Source organism: Bidens hawaiensis, unplaced genomic scaffold (genome assembly GCF_021521415.1).
Source record: "Bidens hawaiensis isolate Kalapana, Puna unplaced genomic scaffold, B.hawaiensis_p1.1 tig00004838_1, whole genome shotgun sequence".
NCBI classification, from domain to species: domain Eukaryota; kingdom Viridiplantae; phylum Streptophyta; class Magnoliopsida; order Asterales; family Asteraceae; genus Bidens; species Bidens hawaiensis.
In genome coordinates this window covers 87788-106914 of record NW_027491302.1, presented here as the reverse complement: position 1 = coordinate 106914, position 19127 = coordinate 87788, and the positions used below count along the sequence as shown (strand labels likewise).

The 19127-nt window shown below is 38.1% G+C and overlaps 2 protein-coding genes across 2 annotated transcripts; one reads left to right on the top strand and one right to left on the bottom strand.

Annotated features, from left to right (window-relative positions):
• Positions 1-2628: 2628 nt before the first annotated feature.
• Positions 2629-4331, bottom strand: LOC143628170 (uncharacterized). The gene is made up of 2 exons (XM_077097821.1): positions 4122-4331; positions 2629-3374 (listed from the first exon to the last, which is right to left on the bottom strand). Exons 1-2 carry the CDS (start codon positions 4279-4281, stop codon positions 2629-2631), a joined length of 906 nt encoding a protein of 301 aa, XP_076953936.1. The 5' UTR covers positions 4282-4331.
• A 6148-nt stretch (positions 4332-10479) lies between these two features.
• LOC143628152 (uncharacterized) lies at positions 10480-13203 on the top strand. The gene is made up of 5 exons (XM_077097812.1): positions 10480-10932; positions 11075-11651; positions 12149-12405; positions 12769-12898; positions 12953-13203. Exons 1-5 carry the CDS (start codon positions 10480-10482, stop codon positions 13201-13203), a joined length of 1668 nt encoding a protein of 555 aa, XP_076953927.1.
• The last annotated feature ends 5924 nt before the right edge of the window (positions 13204-19127 follow it).

Here is a 19127-nt window from a genome sequence, read left to right as displayed (position 1 = left end):
GGCGTTGGCGAAACACATATTGGGGGTAATTTGATTTGATAAGTTGGTTTGTGGCTGTGATGATGATTCAGTGTTTGGCATGGCAACTTTTGTTTAAAAACATGGTTTGGTTTTTGGTGTGGCAATTTTTGTTGCAGCCATGATACTATTCATAGCCTTTTTTCAAGTTTGGTTGTAACTCACGTTTGTGTTGTTCCTTCACAATGGTGCTTAAACGTTTGTATGGAGTGAGTTGTACTTTGTACTTCATTTGTTGTATTCTTTGGCTTACACATAAAACGGACGTTTGTCGGAATGCAATTGTGATGATGATCTGAGTCTGGAGTTGTTTGATAAAAGTCTATGATAACATACACAAATTGTAGACACAAAGATACGCTGTATGCATTTTTTGCTACGATCACTTACTTTGCAAACGAAGTCACTTAAACTAACAGGTTGCAAAATAATATTACAGAAATTACATGGCACTGAACTCAATACGCATCTGCGACATCAAAGCACGTTTAAAGCCTCAGCCGATACAAGGATTATAAAAAAATGGATAGCAAAATACCAAAAGATCTTTGTGGACTGTCATGTAAGCGATCTCTTCTGATTCTCTTATTCATATTACATAATACTAATGCTCTATGATTATCATTCATTCTCTCATTGGAGGCTCAAGTTTTTTGTTATTTGGTGCCATACACATATCTTATTCTCTTAACGGTAGAGTTGACTTGCCAAAAGACATAAACGTGCTTAAAATACCTATAATTCTAAACGAAAATGACGAAGCAGATATAACCAAAAACACAATACACAGTAATTAGTGCTGTTAATTGGGTCAACCCATTCGGGTTAACCGGATTGGGTTAGTCGGACTTAAAAAAAACTCACCCACAAACCAACCCCATTAAGGTTCGGGTGAGTCGGGTTTCGGGTTAACAGGATCGGATTAGTCGAGTTTCAAACATGTGATTTTACATGTAATTTTGATTCAGGAAATTGATTGGAAGTATAATTAGTAATGCATTTAGGATTCTCAAATTGAATGAAAGATGTATGTCATTTTCAACTCTTTTTAAATAGAATTAAGTTAGCAACTTTTTGTGTACTGCTGCAAGTTTCTGTTAGCATATGATTAATATTCTAATTCCTTTAATTGCCGTTGTAACACTATTTGGACCGAGGTTATTCAAGCTTAGTAAAAATTGTTTACGAAGCAGTAAATTTTGCAATCTAACACACTTAACAATGATCAGCCTCAAATATTTATCTAACAAAACCCTTCTATGCACAGATTGTGACGAAGGTGACAAAAGAATGAAATAGCCAATGACATCCGAGTAACATGGGATAGGAATTCGTTTGGTGGATAAAGATAAACTCTTTTGATGTTTACTTAAAATCATTTTGTAATAACTAATACTATAACTTATAATCAAAAAGTATCTATGCCTATACATTACCATCTTCAAGACCCAGTTTTATTTAAAACACTATTTTTTCTTAAATTCTGAATATACAATTGTGACATACTGATTTTAATTTACATTAACCGATCTGAATCAAATATAATATGCTTTTTAGTTTTTTTACAACATAATGCTAGTCTAAAGTTGAATACAAACAACACTATCTCTATGTATGTCTTCATATAAATTTAATTCAATACCGAGCACACACAATGCATGACCAAAACACGTGTGAATATAATATATTTTTGTTTTCTTCATGACAACTTACTTTTTTATAAAGACAACCCTATTTCTACCTATGTTTCGATATAAATTTTATTCAAAATAGAGTTACTGTACTGCGCGAAGAAACCTTATTAACAGTATGTTTTATCAACATCCCTACCCTGACATGCGAGCTAACGTGCATCAACCTTCCAGCCGCAACGCACGGAGACATTTACCGGTTCTTAGATTAAATGAAAAGAAAACTTAATTGTACAAATATAAATTAGCCATACAAACCACATTTTAAATCAGTTGCTATTTTTCTTTAACATTTTATAATATATTAGTCGCATCATTTTTCACTATGTAAAAACAATTAATTTTTTTCTTATTTTTTATTAATATTATTAATCATATTATTGAAAGCATAAAAGACAAGTTTGGTGTCCTTATTTGGCTACTTTGCAACATTTTATTGGTCCACGACATTTTTCAGGTACCGGTATCGTAATGAGCGTGACCGAATTCGAGTCGACTTACCACCTCAACGCTTGGGACGACAATACTTGAGTTTTGTCAGTGCCTTGGTTTCACCAACATGCCCCATATTTTTAATATTATCAATATTTGTACCAATATTAATATTATTATTAGTATTTACACACTGTGTAGTAAAGGTGTTTCGCAATCTCATAACAGACTCGGATAAATTTAGCAGTTGATTTAGAGGGTACGTGATGTGTTCTCTTTCGCCGTTTCTTGTGCAACTACCACTTCTGCCACTCAATTAGTCTCAAAATCGCTAAGTAACATACATGATCATGATACCACCAAGTTTTTTCAATGTAAAATTTATTCATGGATATCAGTAAGCGTCATATATAATAAAAACAACATAACACGTGTACAAAAAACTTACTTCAAAACATAATTAAACAATAACACTAATGTTATTAAGTCAAGGCCGGGATGATGGCGGCCCGGGAGGGACTCCTGGAATCGGAGGTAACGTAGGCAAGGGAGGTAGAGGAATCGGGAACGCGGGCGGTGGCGGTGGCGGTGGTGACGGAATCAAAGTCGGTACTGGTGGCAATGGTAGCGGTGGGAACAAAGGCGCTGGCGGTGGTGTCGGAAAGACAGGCGGAATCACTGATGGCGGTGCTGGCGTGAACGGGAGTGGCGGGAGTGTTGGCGGTTGAAACGGGTTCGGTGGAAACGGAAACCCGAATGTTTTTTGATCGGAGAGGGTAGATTTTGATGGTGTTGGGTGTGTATTGGGTGGCGGTGGAACTCCGGGGATCGGTGGAAGCTGCGGAACTACTGGCGGAATGGGTATATCCGGAACCGGAAGCGGAGGAAGCATACTTCCACCTATAGGTAACGGTGGTAAGTCTTGTTTTATGGCGTTTTTCTCGTTGCATAGTTGTGGTTTGAATGTGAAGAATCCGGCTGACAAAATGTGAGTTCCGGCTTTCTTTGACTTGAAATGGATATCGGATGAGGTGGCGTTGGCGGTGGCGGCCACCGCGCAATATGGTTGGCTGCTGCTGATTAGTTTAACTGAACATCCTTTAACTTTCTCTAGGTTTTCTCCGACGTAACCTGGTAGTTTAGCTTCGAACTCGCCTTTGTCGTTCGTCTTGACTTCTTTGTGGAATCTCGGGTTTTCACCGTCTCTACCGCATTCCACCGCCACCGTCGCCCCTACACAAATGATTTAACACATGATTAATAAGATTGAGTGTTAAGTTCAAATAAAAAAAGTAACATAATAAATTAATGTACAAATAAATGTATAAATAACATGCACAGAAAAGTGATTATTTGATCTATAGTTTGAATTAAAGAAATTTCTATTAAGCTACTTCATTTTTTTTATTGTACTAACTTTAGATTTAAACTGTAACAATTATTATAGCTCCTTAGACATTTTGTAGATTAATTTTATATATACCGATTCACATAGCGAATTCATAGAAACAAATAATAATGTTGAATAATAATTCTTGTGTATTTAATTACTTAAAACCATATATGTTTGCAGAAAATAATAATAATAATAATAATAATAATAATAATAATAATAGAGCTATGATCAAATAATAATAATGATAATATTTTAATAATTGTTCTAGTACTACAAACAACAACAACAACGATCAATTTCAGTCATGAACGAAAATGCAAGACTAGCAATTGGCTAATGGCTAGCTAGCCAAGCAACATGATACACACTTCAATTACACCAAGGAATAATAATTAACTAATAAACCAACTTAAAAGATAAATAAAAGTTATATATAATATATAATAATTTTTAAACTTCGTTTACAAAAATTAAACAAAACAAAAGTATATATATATATATATATATATATATATATATATATATATATATATATATATATATATATATATAAAAAGAGCTCAAGGTAAAGTAGAAGATCGAACCTGAGATGGTGGACTTGGGTACTTGTTGTGGGAAGCAAGTGTCACAGTACACAGTTCCGGTAAGAATGGCGGCAGAGTGGTGGTGTCTTGCACCGGAGACATCGTTGAGGGAGAAACATAAGCCGACAAGCAGAATGAATGAAGAAACCCATGAACACATGTTGGAAATTGTGTGATTCGATCTTCTGCTGAAGAAAGAGGATTTGAATTTATTTATAGGGGAAGGAAGTTCACGAGACTTGGATTCATTATGTGAGTCATGCAAAAGCCAGGATAACTCCAAACTAAACTGGCAGAGGGAATGTGAATGTGTCCCTTGTTAAAAAACTATATTTTATTATATAATTTAGTTGGATTATATAATTTGTAGTAATAAATAACTGAGTATTTCGACTCAAATTAAGTAACTGGTTAATTTTAATATACTCAAATCATACAATAATAATATATTTGGACTGTATGACAATCTTGTACAGCCCCTAAATCATTAACATATTTATGAAACTACATCACCTTCCGTTCATTTTATGAAAGGCAATTTAGCCATATTTTCTTTTTGACTACTTTTATTCGACTATTTTTATTTTATTTGACTTACTTGATATATAAAATAATGACATTATATTAATACTAAACAAATGTGAGCAACCGGACAATAAGCTGCGTCAACACTTCCTTTTGAATGGTAAAATAGGTCGTACTGAAAACAAAATTATAGATCTTTAACGTTGATAAATTACCACGCATGACCTGTTAAACTCTTTTGAAAAAAGCTTCGGAAGTAACAGACCAAAAGTTCAGCTTGTATGATGTATCATTTCTGAATTTTGTTATGTAAATAGAAAAGAATATTAGCATCAAATAATTAGAAAGGTAAACTTAATGGTATATTATAGTCATTTGTCATTTCCAACTTTAATAATTATATGTTATTTTGTTGGCATGTTAGCGGGATTGCGGGTATTCGCCAAAGGGTGCAAATGGGACCCAAATGGTTCACGGGGGTGCTAAGTTGGCCACAAATTCCATGAGGCTGTCAGGCTAAGGGTTTGATCCATGGCTCATGGTCATGGCTATCCTTTCAACATTCTTAGATAACATATATAGCCATTCACCCATCTACTATCTTTACACGTGTCTAAAGATAAATTCAAGGTATATTTTTATAGTTTTATTTCTCATTTTGTAAAATATTGGGACCTACTATTATCACTTTTTTTGTAATCTTATATTTATTTGTTATGAGTTATTAGTCAACGATGTGTATCTATGTGCGCCCGAGAAGGCCCAAGCCGTATTGTAAAAACCACCTTTCTATGGAGTTTGATACTGTGATATGATAGCATAATTCACTATTGACGAAGTGCTAGTAATCCGCAGCAAAGATGTTGATAAGGGTGTTGTTTGATTCAGATACTACAACACGTTTGATCCGGATGGTCATTCTTGAGCATCGCAGATGAGGAATCTTCCATACCAAGTTGATAAGATTAGGTCTTTGTTTGATACGTATAGCTGTCTGTTATTTGACTTTGTTTGTTAGTTAGTCGTTCGTTTGTATATACATACACAATTGTAACCTGTTTGAATCGATGAAAATAAACAGAAGTCCTAACTTCTCACAAATAGACATGGTATTAGGGCAAATCTTTGACCCTATTCATCTTATTTGATTTGATGTGATTCGTCAGCTTAGTTTTCTCTTTTTGTTCGAATGTTTGTTTTCTAATTTCAGTCAATTTCAATTTGCGTATCTTTTAATCGATCTCAACTGATTTTCAATCTTATTTGTTTCAATTCTCCATCTTGTTCCTTTTGTGTGTTTAAATTATTTCAATTCGCCTCAATCAAATCCATTCGATTATTCATTGGTTTGTGTCAATTTGAATTTGAATCTAGTACTAAATTTCAATTTCAATTTCAATTTGTTAAGTCAAATTTGAATATATAGAATTTCATATAGTTTTGATTCAGTTTCATCTTCTTCTCTCCATTTTGATATGTTGTCATCTCTTTTGGTTTCCCTAAGAGTGATAAACACAACTGATATTTTGAATATGGAATCGATTTCTCAAGTCTACGCTAATTGTGAGCAACTTTATCGGTTTCAAAAGCAATCTTTGTGAGATATCACAAGGAAATATAATGTTGCTACACACTTCACTAAGATCATATGTATTTGGAACAAACTTAGTGATTTGTATACTATTCCTGCATATTCCATTGAAATATTCCAATTACGAAGAGACAAGAGTGACAAAGACTAATTCATTCCTTATGAGACTTAATTCTATATTTGATGATGTCAGGGAACATCTTAAAGACGCAACCATTACCATTAATTTGTCAGGCGTGCACGTTATTAATTGATAATGAAAAACAATGTGTACTTCATGTGACTGTTCTCCGCAACATGATGAACTAGTCCTACCATTGCAAATGACTAATTTGGGAAGTGACGTTGGTGACAATCATCTTACTTTCACCACTATTTTCATCAGTTATGCAACGCAGGTATTGTGACACCCTGCATTTTCACATTAACTACGTCAACTCAAACTCCATTATCTTACACGTCATGTATAATATTTACGTGAGTTAGTAACGAGTCACACACACAAGTCTACGTGTTGTTGATAAATGGCAAACCTGAATTCGATTATAAATGATTATGTATATGTGTTATATAAGTATATGTGGTATTGATATAACGTTTATTGTTCGTTAATCCCGTGTATATTTTATTTAATATTTTTATTAGTTTTGGTCGGTTTCTCGTAAGATTTGTATACTACTAACTTAGTTTTATGTTTTAGGTTTCCGGTTATAATTTCGGTGAGAGGGCAAAAAACGAGCCAAACCGGAGAACCGACGCGTCAGGAAACGAACCGGACCGAACCAGGAAGTGAACCGGACCAGCAGAACGAACCAGACCCCCCCTTGGGCCGGTGCGCCGCGCGACGGGGAGGGAGGCCCGCCGCGCAGCGCGGCGTAGTATGGCGGTGTCCAGACTTCTAGAATCTTCGTTTCGTAACCGTCTTAACCTATTTTGGACCCTTGTTGCCTATATAAATACCCCTAAACTCACCATTAATCATACCTTAATCTTCCATCCGAATTTGGTGAGTTCCGAGGCGACCGAGACGAGTTTCCGGCAGCTTTGGAGTCGAAGAATCAGCTGGTGTTGCGCATATTGGTTGAAGTCGAAGAACACGGGTTCTATCTGTTATTTCTTTCGTTTTCATTATTTTATCGCCATGAATTCTTACTTGTTTATTTCGTTTAATTTTAAGATGCTAGGCTAAACGTTATAGACTGCCTAGGCTTATGATGAACTTATCTTGACATTTTGATTTGATTTGGGATTATTTACGTTATGGTTTTTATGATTTAGTAAAAGATTGTCTATAATTAATTGATGCGTATGAATGCTTAGGATTGTTTGATGAGTTTTATTCCATAGTTTTCCTTGATTATTGTTTGTCATATGATATAATTACTATTAGGTCAATTACTTTGTGTTCTTGATTATTTTATGATTTGATTTCGCGATAAGATCATAGGAATAATATTGTTAAATAAACCTAAGTGTGCTGCTAATCTAAAATCTGTAAAGTGCTAGATTATTGATAAGTCTTTACTATTTAATCTTGCTAGATTTAGTTCTTCGTAAGGAGTCCGTCTAGGGTTGATTATTTATTATTGTTTATCAAATCAATTAAGTATAGTAAATTGCCTTTGATTTATGCGCTGTAAGGTAGGATTTCGTATAAAGGAACTAAATTATAAACAATTGGGTGACCGTAAGCGAACTTGATTTTTAATACTGGTGTGCGTTAAAATTTGTTAGAAATCCATAGGTTTTCTCTTGAGAAGGGTCAGGGGTACTATTCGGGTTTTCTTTTAAGTGTCTATTTTACGATCACAGTCCATAACTAAATATTTTCCCGAGTCACGTCATTACTGAAATTTAAGGGAGTCTAGCCTAGGTAGTTTTCTCATCATCATCATCGTATTTTAATAACAAACTTTGTTTTCGTTTAAATTACTTGTTTTCTTAATTAGTTTTTAATCATAGTATTAAATTAGTATTTTAAATAAAAATCCCCCAAACAAATATAAATAATAAGTCGTGTCTTGTAGTCGAGTCTAATTAGATAATAAACGTAATTTAAAGAGTCTCGTGGGTTCGATATCCGGACTTACTTAACTTTACTAGAGTTGATCAGTTCACTTGCCGGTTAGTAGTTTAGTTGAGTTTTAGAGAGTCTAGAGTATTACTTAGTGTTTATTTTTATTTAATTTAGTTAATAAATATTAAACTACTTCAAGCACATCAAGTTTTTGGCGCCGTTGCCGGGGAACTCTTGGCAATTGCATTATTAGCTTTGATTGAACCTACTTGCTACATACGTGCTACTTGTTTGCATTTTGTTTGAGTCGTAGAATTCTAATTAAGTCTAGTTTGTTTTTAATTATTAGTTTGTTTTTATTATTTTCGTTTTATTTGAAACTACTTACTCGGTCTTGTGCGTTTTGTAGGTATATGCCACACTTCGTTCGCAAGGACTGTCGTTGAATTGTTTTGAACCTACTCAGTTGAAGTCCGAGTCAAGTTCAAGTTCGTCAGAAAAGCAACCAATCACCATAGATACTTCACCGAAATCATCACCCACAAATTCACCCGCAAATTCACCACCACCAAGTCCTAGACCCGCTCCAATGGCTGAGAATAACCGCACCGTATATGAACAAGCTTTTGAAGGGTTCCATGGAGATCACTCACCCATTGTCGCCCCCGATATTAATAACCCTTACTCGTGGCAGATCTTGTCCTATGTCATGAACAATATCACCAATCACCATCAGTTCCATGGCTGTGAAGATGAAGATGCACCGGCACACATCAACCGTCTTACTCGTGTGTTCAAAACGTTTAATTTGCAAGGTGCTAACCGGGATGTGATCTTCCTTCACTTGTTCCCGTTTACAATCTTAGATCGTGCCGCCACTTGGCTCGATTCACAACATGCTGGTACATTCACCATATGGGATGTGCTTCACAATGCATTCCTCAAGAAGTACTTCCCACCTGCTAAGGCCTCTCGCCTCCGTGATCAGATCCACTCCTTCCACATGGAGCCGGATGAGCCATACTACCAAGCTTGGGAGCGTTTTCAGCATCTGCTGTCTCGTTGTTCGCAACATGGTCTCACCCCTTGGGCCTTTGTTGAGAAGTTTTATAATGAGCTTACTTATAAGGCTCAGGCGAGGTTTGACACAGCTGCTAGGGGTAATCTGATGGACAGAAAGAACGTGACCGAGTGTAACGAGATGTTTGAAAGTTTCGCGCAATCTGAGTACGCGAAGAAGCCACGAGGCGGGAATTCCAATCCCGTCACCAGTACTCCCTCATCTGCTCGAGGTGTGCACCAGGTTAATCTGGATACTGGTATGGCTGCTGCTTTGGAGAATCTCACCTGAGAGATAAAAGAGTTAAAGACTAAGGTGGATAAGTGTGAGATGTGTAGGGGCGGTCATGGTACGCTGGATTGCCCGCTGATGAATAATCAAGATGTTGATTTTGTGGCTGGTTAGAACAGGTTCCCTAATGCTTACAACAACAACAATCATAACTGGAACAGCTACAAGAATCAGAATCATAATCAGAATCAGAATCAGAATCAGAATCAAGGGCAAGGTAACTCGAATTGGCGTCCGGCTGGTGAGCCACCTGGCTTCCAAGCTCCCTATAATCGAAATCAAGGTCAGTATAACAGTGGAAGTTCTAATGAGCAAAGTTCGAGTAATGGGAAAGATTCAAGTGGTGGTATGGGAAGATTGGAAGAAATGATGCAGCAAATCCTAAATAGAGATCAAATCACTCAAAAGACCCTTGGCGACCATGATCTACTTTTGAAGAATCAACAATCAGCTATGCTCGACATGCAGCGAACCATTGGTGATATTGCCCGACAGTTGAATGAAAGACCTCAGGGACAGCTTTCAGGATCTACTCAGCAGAATCCGGCCGCTCAAATTAAGGCGATTACTACTCGTAGCGGTAGGATTTTGGGTCCCGTGGTGCGACGGAATGAAGTTGAAGTGGAAGATGAAGAGGTGATGGATGAAGAGATCGAGATGGAAGTACCAGTAAAAGTGTAGAACACCACACCAGTTGCACCGCCAATAGAGAAGAAGCCGGTTGAAGCTCCGGCCATCACCTTTGATTGACCATGCTCGTATCCCAGATCCCGCTCACGCGAAACACCAGAAATATACGCGGGAGTACGGGCACTTTCTTGATATGTTCCGACAATTGAAGATCAACCTCCCATTCATTGAAGCCCTCCAACACATGCCGAAGTACGCGAAGTTTCTGAAGGACCTGTTGAAGAGGAAGGATAGGTTGGGGGAGGTGTCATCGATTCCCCTCATGGGAGATTGTTCGGCGGTAGTGTTGAACCGTGTACCTGAGAAGTTGTCAGATCCGGGTGTGTTTACAATTCCAGTTTTGTTTGGTAGTGATGCGATGAGCCATGCATTGGCAGATCTGGGCGCGAGTATTAATTTGATGCCGTATTCTTTGTACGAGAAGTTGGAGTTAGGCGAGCTCACACCGACTCGCATGTCTTTATCGTTGGCCGATCGTTCGGTTAAGTATCCGCGAGGTATTATTGAGAACTTGCTAGTGAAGGCGGATAAGTTTGTATTCCCAGTTGATTTTGTGGTGTTCGATATGGAAGCCGACGAGAAGGTTCCCATCATTCTTGGTCGTCCGTTCTTACGAACCGCAAAGGCGCTTATCGATGTGTATGATGGGAATATCACGCTTCGGGTTGGTGATGAGAATGTTACTTATGATGTCGCGAGGTCGATGAAGCACCCAAGTGATCAAGATGATTTCAGTGGTCCATGCCATTCGGTTTATTTTATTAACTCTTTTATTGCAGGTATGGATAAGTTTTGATTACATTTGTGGTGCGGATCTCGTGGGAACTAATGGTTTGGTCGATTGTGATGATTTGGGTGAGGATGAGTTATGTGAGAACGATTCGGTTTGTGATGAGTTGACTGAGATTTCGGGGTTGCCCGAGATGATAGAGGTAAATGAGATTAGTTGTGCGAGTGAGGCGGGTCCCGTGGAGAAACCCGCTCCGTTAGAATTGAAAGTACTCCCGTTACACTTAGAGTATGCTTATCTTGATGAGGGCTCGAACTTGCCCGTTATTCTGTCCTCCAAGTTAACAGAAGAACAAAAGACGAAGTTGATAAACGTATTGAAGTTGCATAAGGGGGCGATTGCATGGCGATTGTCCGATATTCAAGGTATTAGCCCCGCTTATTGCACAAGCCGGATTTTAATGGAGGACGAGTACAAACCGGTGGTGCAACCGCAAAGATGTCTCAATCCAAATATACAAGAGGTGGTGAAGAAGGAGGTATTGAAGTTGATGGATGCTGGGATGATTTACCCGATTTCTGATTCTCCATGGGTGAGCCCGACTCAAGTTGTCCCGAAGAAAGGAGGTATGACCGTGGTGATGAATGAGAAGAATGAGTTAATCCCTTCGCGTACGGTTACCGGTTGGCGTGTATGTATTGATTATCGGAGGTTGAATGATGCCACCCGGAAGGACCACTTCCCGTTGCCGTTTATTGATCAGATGTTGGAGCGGTTGGCAGGTCAGCAGTTCTATTGTTTTCTTGACGGTTTTTCGGATTATTTTCAAATTCCCATTGCACCGGAAGACCAAGAGAAGACGACTTTCACATGTCCCCATGGCACGTTTGCGTACTGTCGCATGCCGTTTGGACTATGTAACGCTCCGGCTACATTTCAGCGTTGTATGGTGGCCATCTTTCAAGATATGATAGAGACATCCATGAGGTGTTTATGGACGATTTTTCGGTTTACGGTAATTCTTTCGATCATTGTTTGGCTAATCTTGAGAAAATGTTGAAGAGGTGCATTGAGACAAAGTTGATGCTAAATTGAAAAAAATGCCATTTTATGGTGACTGAAGGGATTGTGTTGGGGCATAAGATCTCGAAAGATGGTATTGAGGTGGATCGGGCAAAGATTGACACTATAAGTAGACTTCCTCCACCAACGAATGTGAAGGCGATCATGAGTTTCTTGGGCCATGCAGGGTTCTATCGGCGATTCATCAAAGATTTTTCCAAAATTACCTGCCCGATGACCCGACTCCTCGAGAAAGATGTGCCATTTGTGTTTGATGATGAGTGTGTGAAGGCGTTCATGTATTTGAAAGAGAAGCTTGTAAGTGCTCCTATTCTTTGTTCTCCCGATTGGAGTTTGCCGTTCGAGCTCATGTGCGATGCTAGTGATTATGCGGTTGGAACGGTTTTGGGGCAAAGGAGAGATAAACATTTGCACTCCATCTATTATGCTAGCAAGACGTTGAACGATGCCCAAGAGAACTATACCACCACCGAGAAGGAGCTTTTAGCCGTTGTTTTTGCATATGCCAAGTTCCGCTCGTACCTCGTGCTTTCAAAGACCACCATTTTTACCGATCATGCAGCCTTGCGTTTTCTCTTTCAGAAGAAAGATGCGAAGCCTCGTCTTATACGGTGGATTCTTCTACTTTCTGAGTTTGACATCGAGATCAAAGATAAGTAGGGTGCGGAGAACGTAGCGGCCGATCATCTATCCCGTTTAGAGGACTCGAGGAGAGAAGAGTTGCGTGAGGAGGAGATTGGAGATACATTCCCTCACGAGTCGATCGATTTTGTTGCGGCCGAGAAGCAAGGTATGTCATGGTTCTCTTATTTTGCTAATTATTTGGCTAATGGTTTTATTTTAGAGGGTATGACTACGCAACAAAAGAGGAAGTTCTTCCGGGATGTGAATAGGTATGTGTGGGATGACCCGTTCTTGTTTAAGATTGGTGGTGATCGGATTCTGAGGAGGTGTGTGACAAAAGAGGAAGGTTGGGATATCTTAAAGCATGTTCACGAGGGGTTGACTGGAGGTCATCATGGTGCGCATGCTACCACTCAGAAGGTGCTGGATAGTGGGTTCTATTGGCCGACAATTGTTAAAGATGCTGAATAATTTGTGAAGCTATGTGATGCGTGCCAAAGAACAGGTAATATTTCATCCAAGAATGAGATGCCTCAAAACCCCATACAAATTCTTGAAATATTTGATGCTTGGGGCATCGACTTCATGGGACCGTTTCCCACATCGAATGGTCATAAGTATATTTTGATGGCGATTGATTATGTGTCAAAGTGGGTGGAAGCCCAAGCATTGGCCACAAATGATGCACGAGTCGTTGTGAAGTTCCTTAAGAAGTTATTTACTCGTTTCGGTATTCTGAGAGCTATTATTAGTGATCGGGGAACTCATTTTTGCAATACCGTCATGGAGAATGTCACACCCTCAAATTCCACTAACGGAGTTTTACCGTCAGAGGGTGTGAACTAACAGGATCGGAATCATTAGTTATAATCAAACCATAAAAACGTTTAAATGAAATTAAGTGCGGAAGCGTAAAAACCAAAAGACAAAAGTTGCGTCACGCAGGACGACTTAAAAACCCAAGTCTATCATCTCGGCTTGCATCTTTCTCATAATTTTCATCTGTTGATTACTAGCCTCTTGCATTTCCTTCATTGCTGCTGTCATGCGAGAAATTTCCTCTTTAGTTTCGGTTCCATCTTTTAACAGTCCGGATACGTTCGCTCTCGTATAGCGCATGTAACCAACATCACGCTCCAAACAAGAAACAACAGCTGCGAGAACTCGCTCCACAGGTTCGGTTATAGGTGGTAGGGTGTTGGGGTAAGCAGGATGATTCGGGTGGGGTAACGGGGGAACTTGTTCGCAATAAACCATACGCCTAATCATATTAGGGTACCCATCCCAGCTAACTTCGTCTTCGTACATGCCTCCGGATAAGCGATACCTCTTCGGTGCGGGAGATTCGAGTTCCGGGACTACACGAGGTGGCGATGAGGTAGGTATCTGCGGTTCCTTCCCATGAGCATGAGTCATCGGATCGGATGATGATGAGGGTGGCGTCGACATTCCTACAGGTAAGCCGTGTATGCGCGCGTATGAGTGAAAGAGGTAAAGAGATAAGATAACAAAGACTACACAAACATATGCAGTGCGTATCATTATAACTAATGGGTCGTCGCGGTTATAGTCTAGTATGCATGCAATTTCTAGTTCACTATAACCAATGGCTCTGATACCAATCTGTCACACCCTCAAATTCCACTAACGGAGTTTTACCGTCAGAGGGTGTGAACTAACAGGATAGGAATCATTAGTTATAATCAAACCATAAAAACGTTTAAATGAAATTAAGTGCGGAAGCGTAAAACCAAAAGACAAAAGTTGCGTCACGCAGGACGACTTAAAAACCCAAGTAATAATAGTTAAAAACATGTTTGCATATCAGAATGTTCAAAAACCATGCATGATCCTATACCGCGTGCCCGCCTCGGCTACCTGAGAATAACATACTAAAAGTGTCAACACAAGGTTGGTGAGTTCACAAGTTTATATAAAATAAAGCGTTTAGCGTTTGCGTTCAGCGTTTTGCGTTAAGCGTTTTGCGTTAAGCGTTTTGCGTTACCAGATAGTGTTAAATCAATTATATATCGATAGGTAGCTAGCCTATGCAACAAGTATTACTAAGTGTTCGACACCGAAGCTGACTGTTTATCAAGTGCCTTGTCACCAGGTCATCCAGACCATGGTACGTGTTAGCCAAAATTACACCCGCTCGACCTCCAGTCGAGTTTAGCGTTGGGTGGGGTTTGTCAAACCCAGTAGTACTACTCAACGGTGACTCGCTATTCCAAATATTAACCGGTTCGATGTGTAGGATTTCAAATGTTTCGTTTGCCACTTAGCCTTTACAAGTGATATATAATTTACTAACAAAATCTTAAATGCGTTTATCGGAGTATGTTATCTCCCCCAAGTGAAAAGCGTTTAAAACAGTTTAAAAGGGGTAAGTGAAACTCACTGTTTGCGAAGAATTCCCAAAAATAAATCACCAAAGGATGCGCGTCACAGAAAAACTCTCTCTAGCGTTCTAAAATAACAAAGAGATTTTTCTAAGTATCAGAACTATTATCGAGTCTCTAGACTCGGCACATAATACCTATGCACACAATATGTTTCGTGTTTCGTTTGTGAATCGTGTGTGACTTTAACAAGTACATTTGTGATACACTACATGTGTGAGCAATTATTTACGTGTCATGTATTAATAATGTACATCACTAGCAATTACTCCTCGTGAGGGCAATTTGGTCAACACATAACAATTAACTAGCAATTATTCCCCGCAAGGGCAATTTGGTCAAAACACGACAATTAATTAGAAATCATTCCCCTCAAGGGCAATTTGGTCAAAACACGACAATTAATTAGCAATCATTCCCTTCAAGGGCAATTTGGTCAAAACACGACAATTAATTAGCAAATACCATGTTTCATGCAACTTTTACAAAATTCAGCAACTAGTTTCTTAACGACAGAATTCTACTTGTAAAACTAGTCTATTCCACCGATCCTAGCATCTCAATTAATTTACCAAAAATCATCACAAAAGCATATATGTATTAGGTTTCCAGAACATATTTTATTTTATTTTTATTCCGCATATATTTCTCACAATGATCGATTTACCACAGCAAACTCACAATAGTCAAATTTATGCGCAACAGAATGTTATTTGAAATTCCCGTTAAATGAAAAATCCAAAAAGTGCAAGACCACTTGGGTTAGGTTCCTAACTCAACAAGTCAACTTCCAGAAGTGGAACCAACCCAATTGGTCTCGTATTTCATGAGATATAACATTTACAAAACAACCTAACAGCAGGTCTAACAACTCAGCTTTGCACAACGTTTTTGTAAAATCATAAAGGTTAACTTATACACGTCCAAAAATTGCAAATTATATTCTCTAGAAACTAGACTCAACCTAGTTTACTGTAGTATCAATAATCTCAACCAATTTTCACATTTACACCCAGATACAGTCAATTGAACATCAACAACACAATCTGTCCAGAAACTGTTTGCAACAAAACTCAATATATTAACCATCTATGGATCATAATCCGTTCATATAACACTCTAAACACCATAACCACTATCCATGCATATCAATTACACCATACATACATGGTTAGGGTTTTATTTGATCTCAAAATCAATGACACAACAATTAACATGTAACAATATCAATTCTAGTTATCAAATCATCATCAATACACCATCAAATCAAAAAAAATCATATGAACACAATAACATATAGAAATCGGACCTAGGGTTTATAATTAACCCGTTGAAAATCGAAAATTAAGCATAGAGGATGCATAGGATAGTTGTTTATACCTTCCTAGCACCTTAATCTTCAATCAAAAGCTTGAAAGATTGCTTGTATGTGTGTGTGTGAATGGCGATCGCAAGAGAGGGGGAGGGGGGGGGGGCTGGCCGATCGGTCTAGTGAGGGAAAGAGGGAGATTAGGGTTTTAGGTTTATTATTATTAATAATAATAACATGTTACATCTAGGTCCCTCCACTTTCAAATGTTACTTTTCTAACTTAATTAACTATATCTAGCACATTGAATTAACGTTTATAACAATGTTATCACATAACACATAAGTCTAACACATAATCATCACATAATTATTGTTTTGACGTTTTTCGTTTTTCACCAATCGTTTGCGTCAACTCGTTTGCGTTTCGGTGCAAATCCCGAAAGACTACACATGTAGTAAGTGTTAAGCGTCATTTAAACCCTAGTTTAAATGTAATGAGGTGTGCGTTATAGATTCAGTAATCTTTAAGTTTGAATTGACGGAGTTGAGTTAACGGAGTTAACCTGAAATTGACGATTGTCACAGAGAAGGCGTTGGCTCGTTATGGGGTTCCTCATCGTACCTCTACTGCTTATCACCCTCAAACGAATGGTCAAGTCGAGAATGCAAATCGAGGGGTGAAGAGGATTTTGGAAAAGACGGTTGGGGCAAGTCGGAAGGATTGGTCGGAGAATTTAAATGATGCGTTGTGGGCATTTCGGACCGCGTACAAGACTCCGTTGGGTACTACACCGTTTATTCTTGTTTACGATAAGTCTTGTCATCTTCCGGTTGAGTTGGAGCATCGTGGTTACTGGGCGTTGAAGACGGTGAATGTCGATCTTACCGAAGCCGCAAGGAAAAGGTATTTTCAGATTCATGAGTTGGAAGAGCTTCGGGACGCGGCATATTCTCGATCGTTGAACATCAAAGAAAAGACGAAAGCGTTACACGGTCGACGTTTAAAAGGCATAAAAGAGTTCAAGAAAGGAGATAAGGTACTATTATTTAACTCTTGTTTGAAGTTGTTTGCAGGAAAGTTGAAATCGAAGTGGTCGGGACCGTATTTGGTAAAAGAAGTCTTCCCGTATGGAGTGGTGGAGTTGGAAAATCCAGATAATGGAACGTCTTGGAAAGTGAACAGTCATCACTTAAAGTACTATCTTGGAGGACCGGAGGAATCAATCGAGAGGGAGGACACTCCCCTCGATCCGTCGCACTAATTTGTCACACGTGGTTCTTGAGTGAGAAGTCAAATGCAGAGTTTGTACATTCTTTCCTATTTTTATTTCTATTTTATTTTTATTTTTTCCTTGAGTCACTAACGTAGTTTTTGTAGTTTTTCTTTATTTTTAAGTTTTTATAAGTTTTGCAGGAAGATGGTGTGAAGATCTCCTTGAAGTATAATGCAACATACAAGTGTGGGGATGAAGCAGCTAGAGCAATATACTTTTCTGATTATTTATTTGCTGCTTATATTCATATTTATATATTTGATTGGTCGGTCCGGTTCCATACTTTGAATGCTTAATATCTATCGAGGTTGATAAGATGAATTTTTAGATATTGTTTGTATTGTTGCCGCTTCCGTTCGTGTACGAGAGAAAAGAGATGCCGGGTGTTGAGCACGTTCGGAGATGGAGGGCATTTTTAGAAGAAGACTTTAGCGTCATACTTCACTCACATATTACCAGCTAAGTCTTTTTTTTTTTTACTTTGTTTTGTTCTTATTTATTTTTGTATTTTTAGGTTTTATTTTTTTTAATTTTTGAGTCGTGTTTCCGTTCCTGCATTGAGGACAATGCAAATTTTAAGTGTGGGGATAGGAACACATGTTTTTAACACATGTTTTTTAACTTGTTTTTATATAAAAAAAAGTTTTGAAAAATGTCCTTTGAATTTGTTTCTTTTTGCTTATAAATGAGAGATGAGGATACTTATCGGGAATCGGTTTTTCAAACTACTAATAATAAGATATAATTAAAGAAAACGCACTTAACTTGGGATGTGTCGGTAGGCTCAGCCTTGAGAATGAAAGGGCAGTTTGATAGTTGATTTTTAAACGATATAATATGATTTTTAGTGGGATACATGTTGAGTCTGTATAAAATATGAGATGAATAGTCTGCCATACTCAAGCCTCATTTTTAGTTTGATTGTAGAAAATTATGAATTTTATAGAAAATTTGAATACGCTATCATACGATGCTTGGGTAGGTTTAAACGTTAAAGTATACCGTGTAGCATGTGATATAAACTTAAAAACTTGCACTTCTAGTTTTAGTGGTTAACACTGCATAGGCGTATGGTTTTATAGCCTTAAATCCTGTATTGATGGGATGCCTCGGGTTTGGAAACCACTGGTCTTTTTACGGTTGTTCATCTGGGTATCTTCGGATATTTAAATCATAAAAGCTTTTAAGCATAAACCCGTAGTTTACTGCAATCATTACACTCACTTACATCAATTACAGTGAAGTAAAATCTTGATGATCCAATGATCATCCTGCTGTTAGTCATACCTGGTCCTCTTACTTGTGTCCCATACTATTAAGAATAGGATCAACTAGAGACACGACGTATGTAAACCGACAAATGGAAACTTGTAAAATCACGTGTGGTAATGGGTCCGAGGTGTTGCTT

Bases quoted from the DNA above. Each gene is read 5' to 3' on its own strand.
- LOC143628170 (XM_077097821.1), bottom strand. From the start codon at position 4,281: ATGTGTTCATGGGTTTCTTCATTCATTCTGCTTGTCGGCTTATGTTTC. The intron at 3,375-4,121 runs GTTCGATCTTCT...TCATTTGTGTAG, and splicing joins ACCCAAGTCCACCATCTCAG to GGGCGACGGTGGCGGTGGAA.
- LOC143628152 (XM_077097812.1), top strand. From the start codon at position 10,480: ATGCCGAAGTACGCGAAGTTTCTGAAGGACCTGTTGAAGAGGAAGGAT. The intron at 11,652-12,148 runs GTATGACCGTGG...TGGTGACTGAAG, and splicing joins AGTTGTCCCGAAGAAAGGAG to GGATTGTGTTGGGGCATAAG. The intron at 12,899-12,952 runs GTATGTCATGGT...GTTTTATTTTAG, and splicing joins TGTTGCGGCCGAGAAGCAAG to AGGGTATGACTACGCAACAA.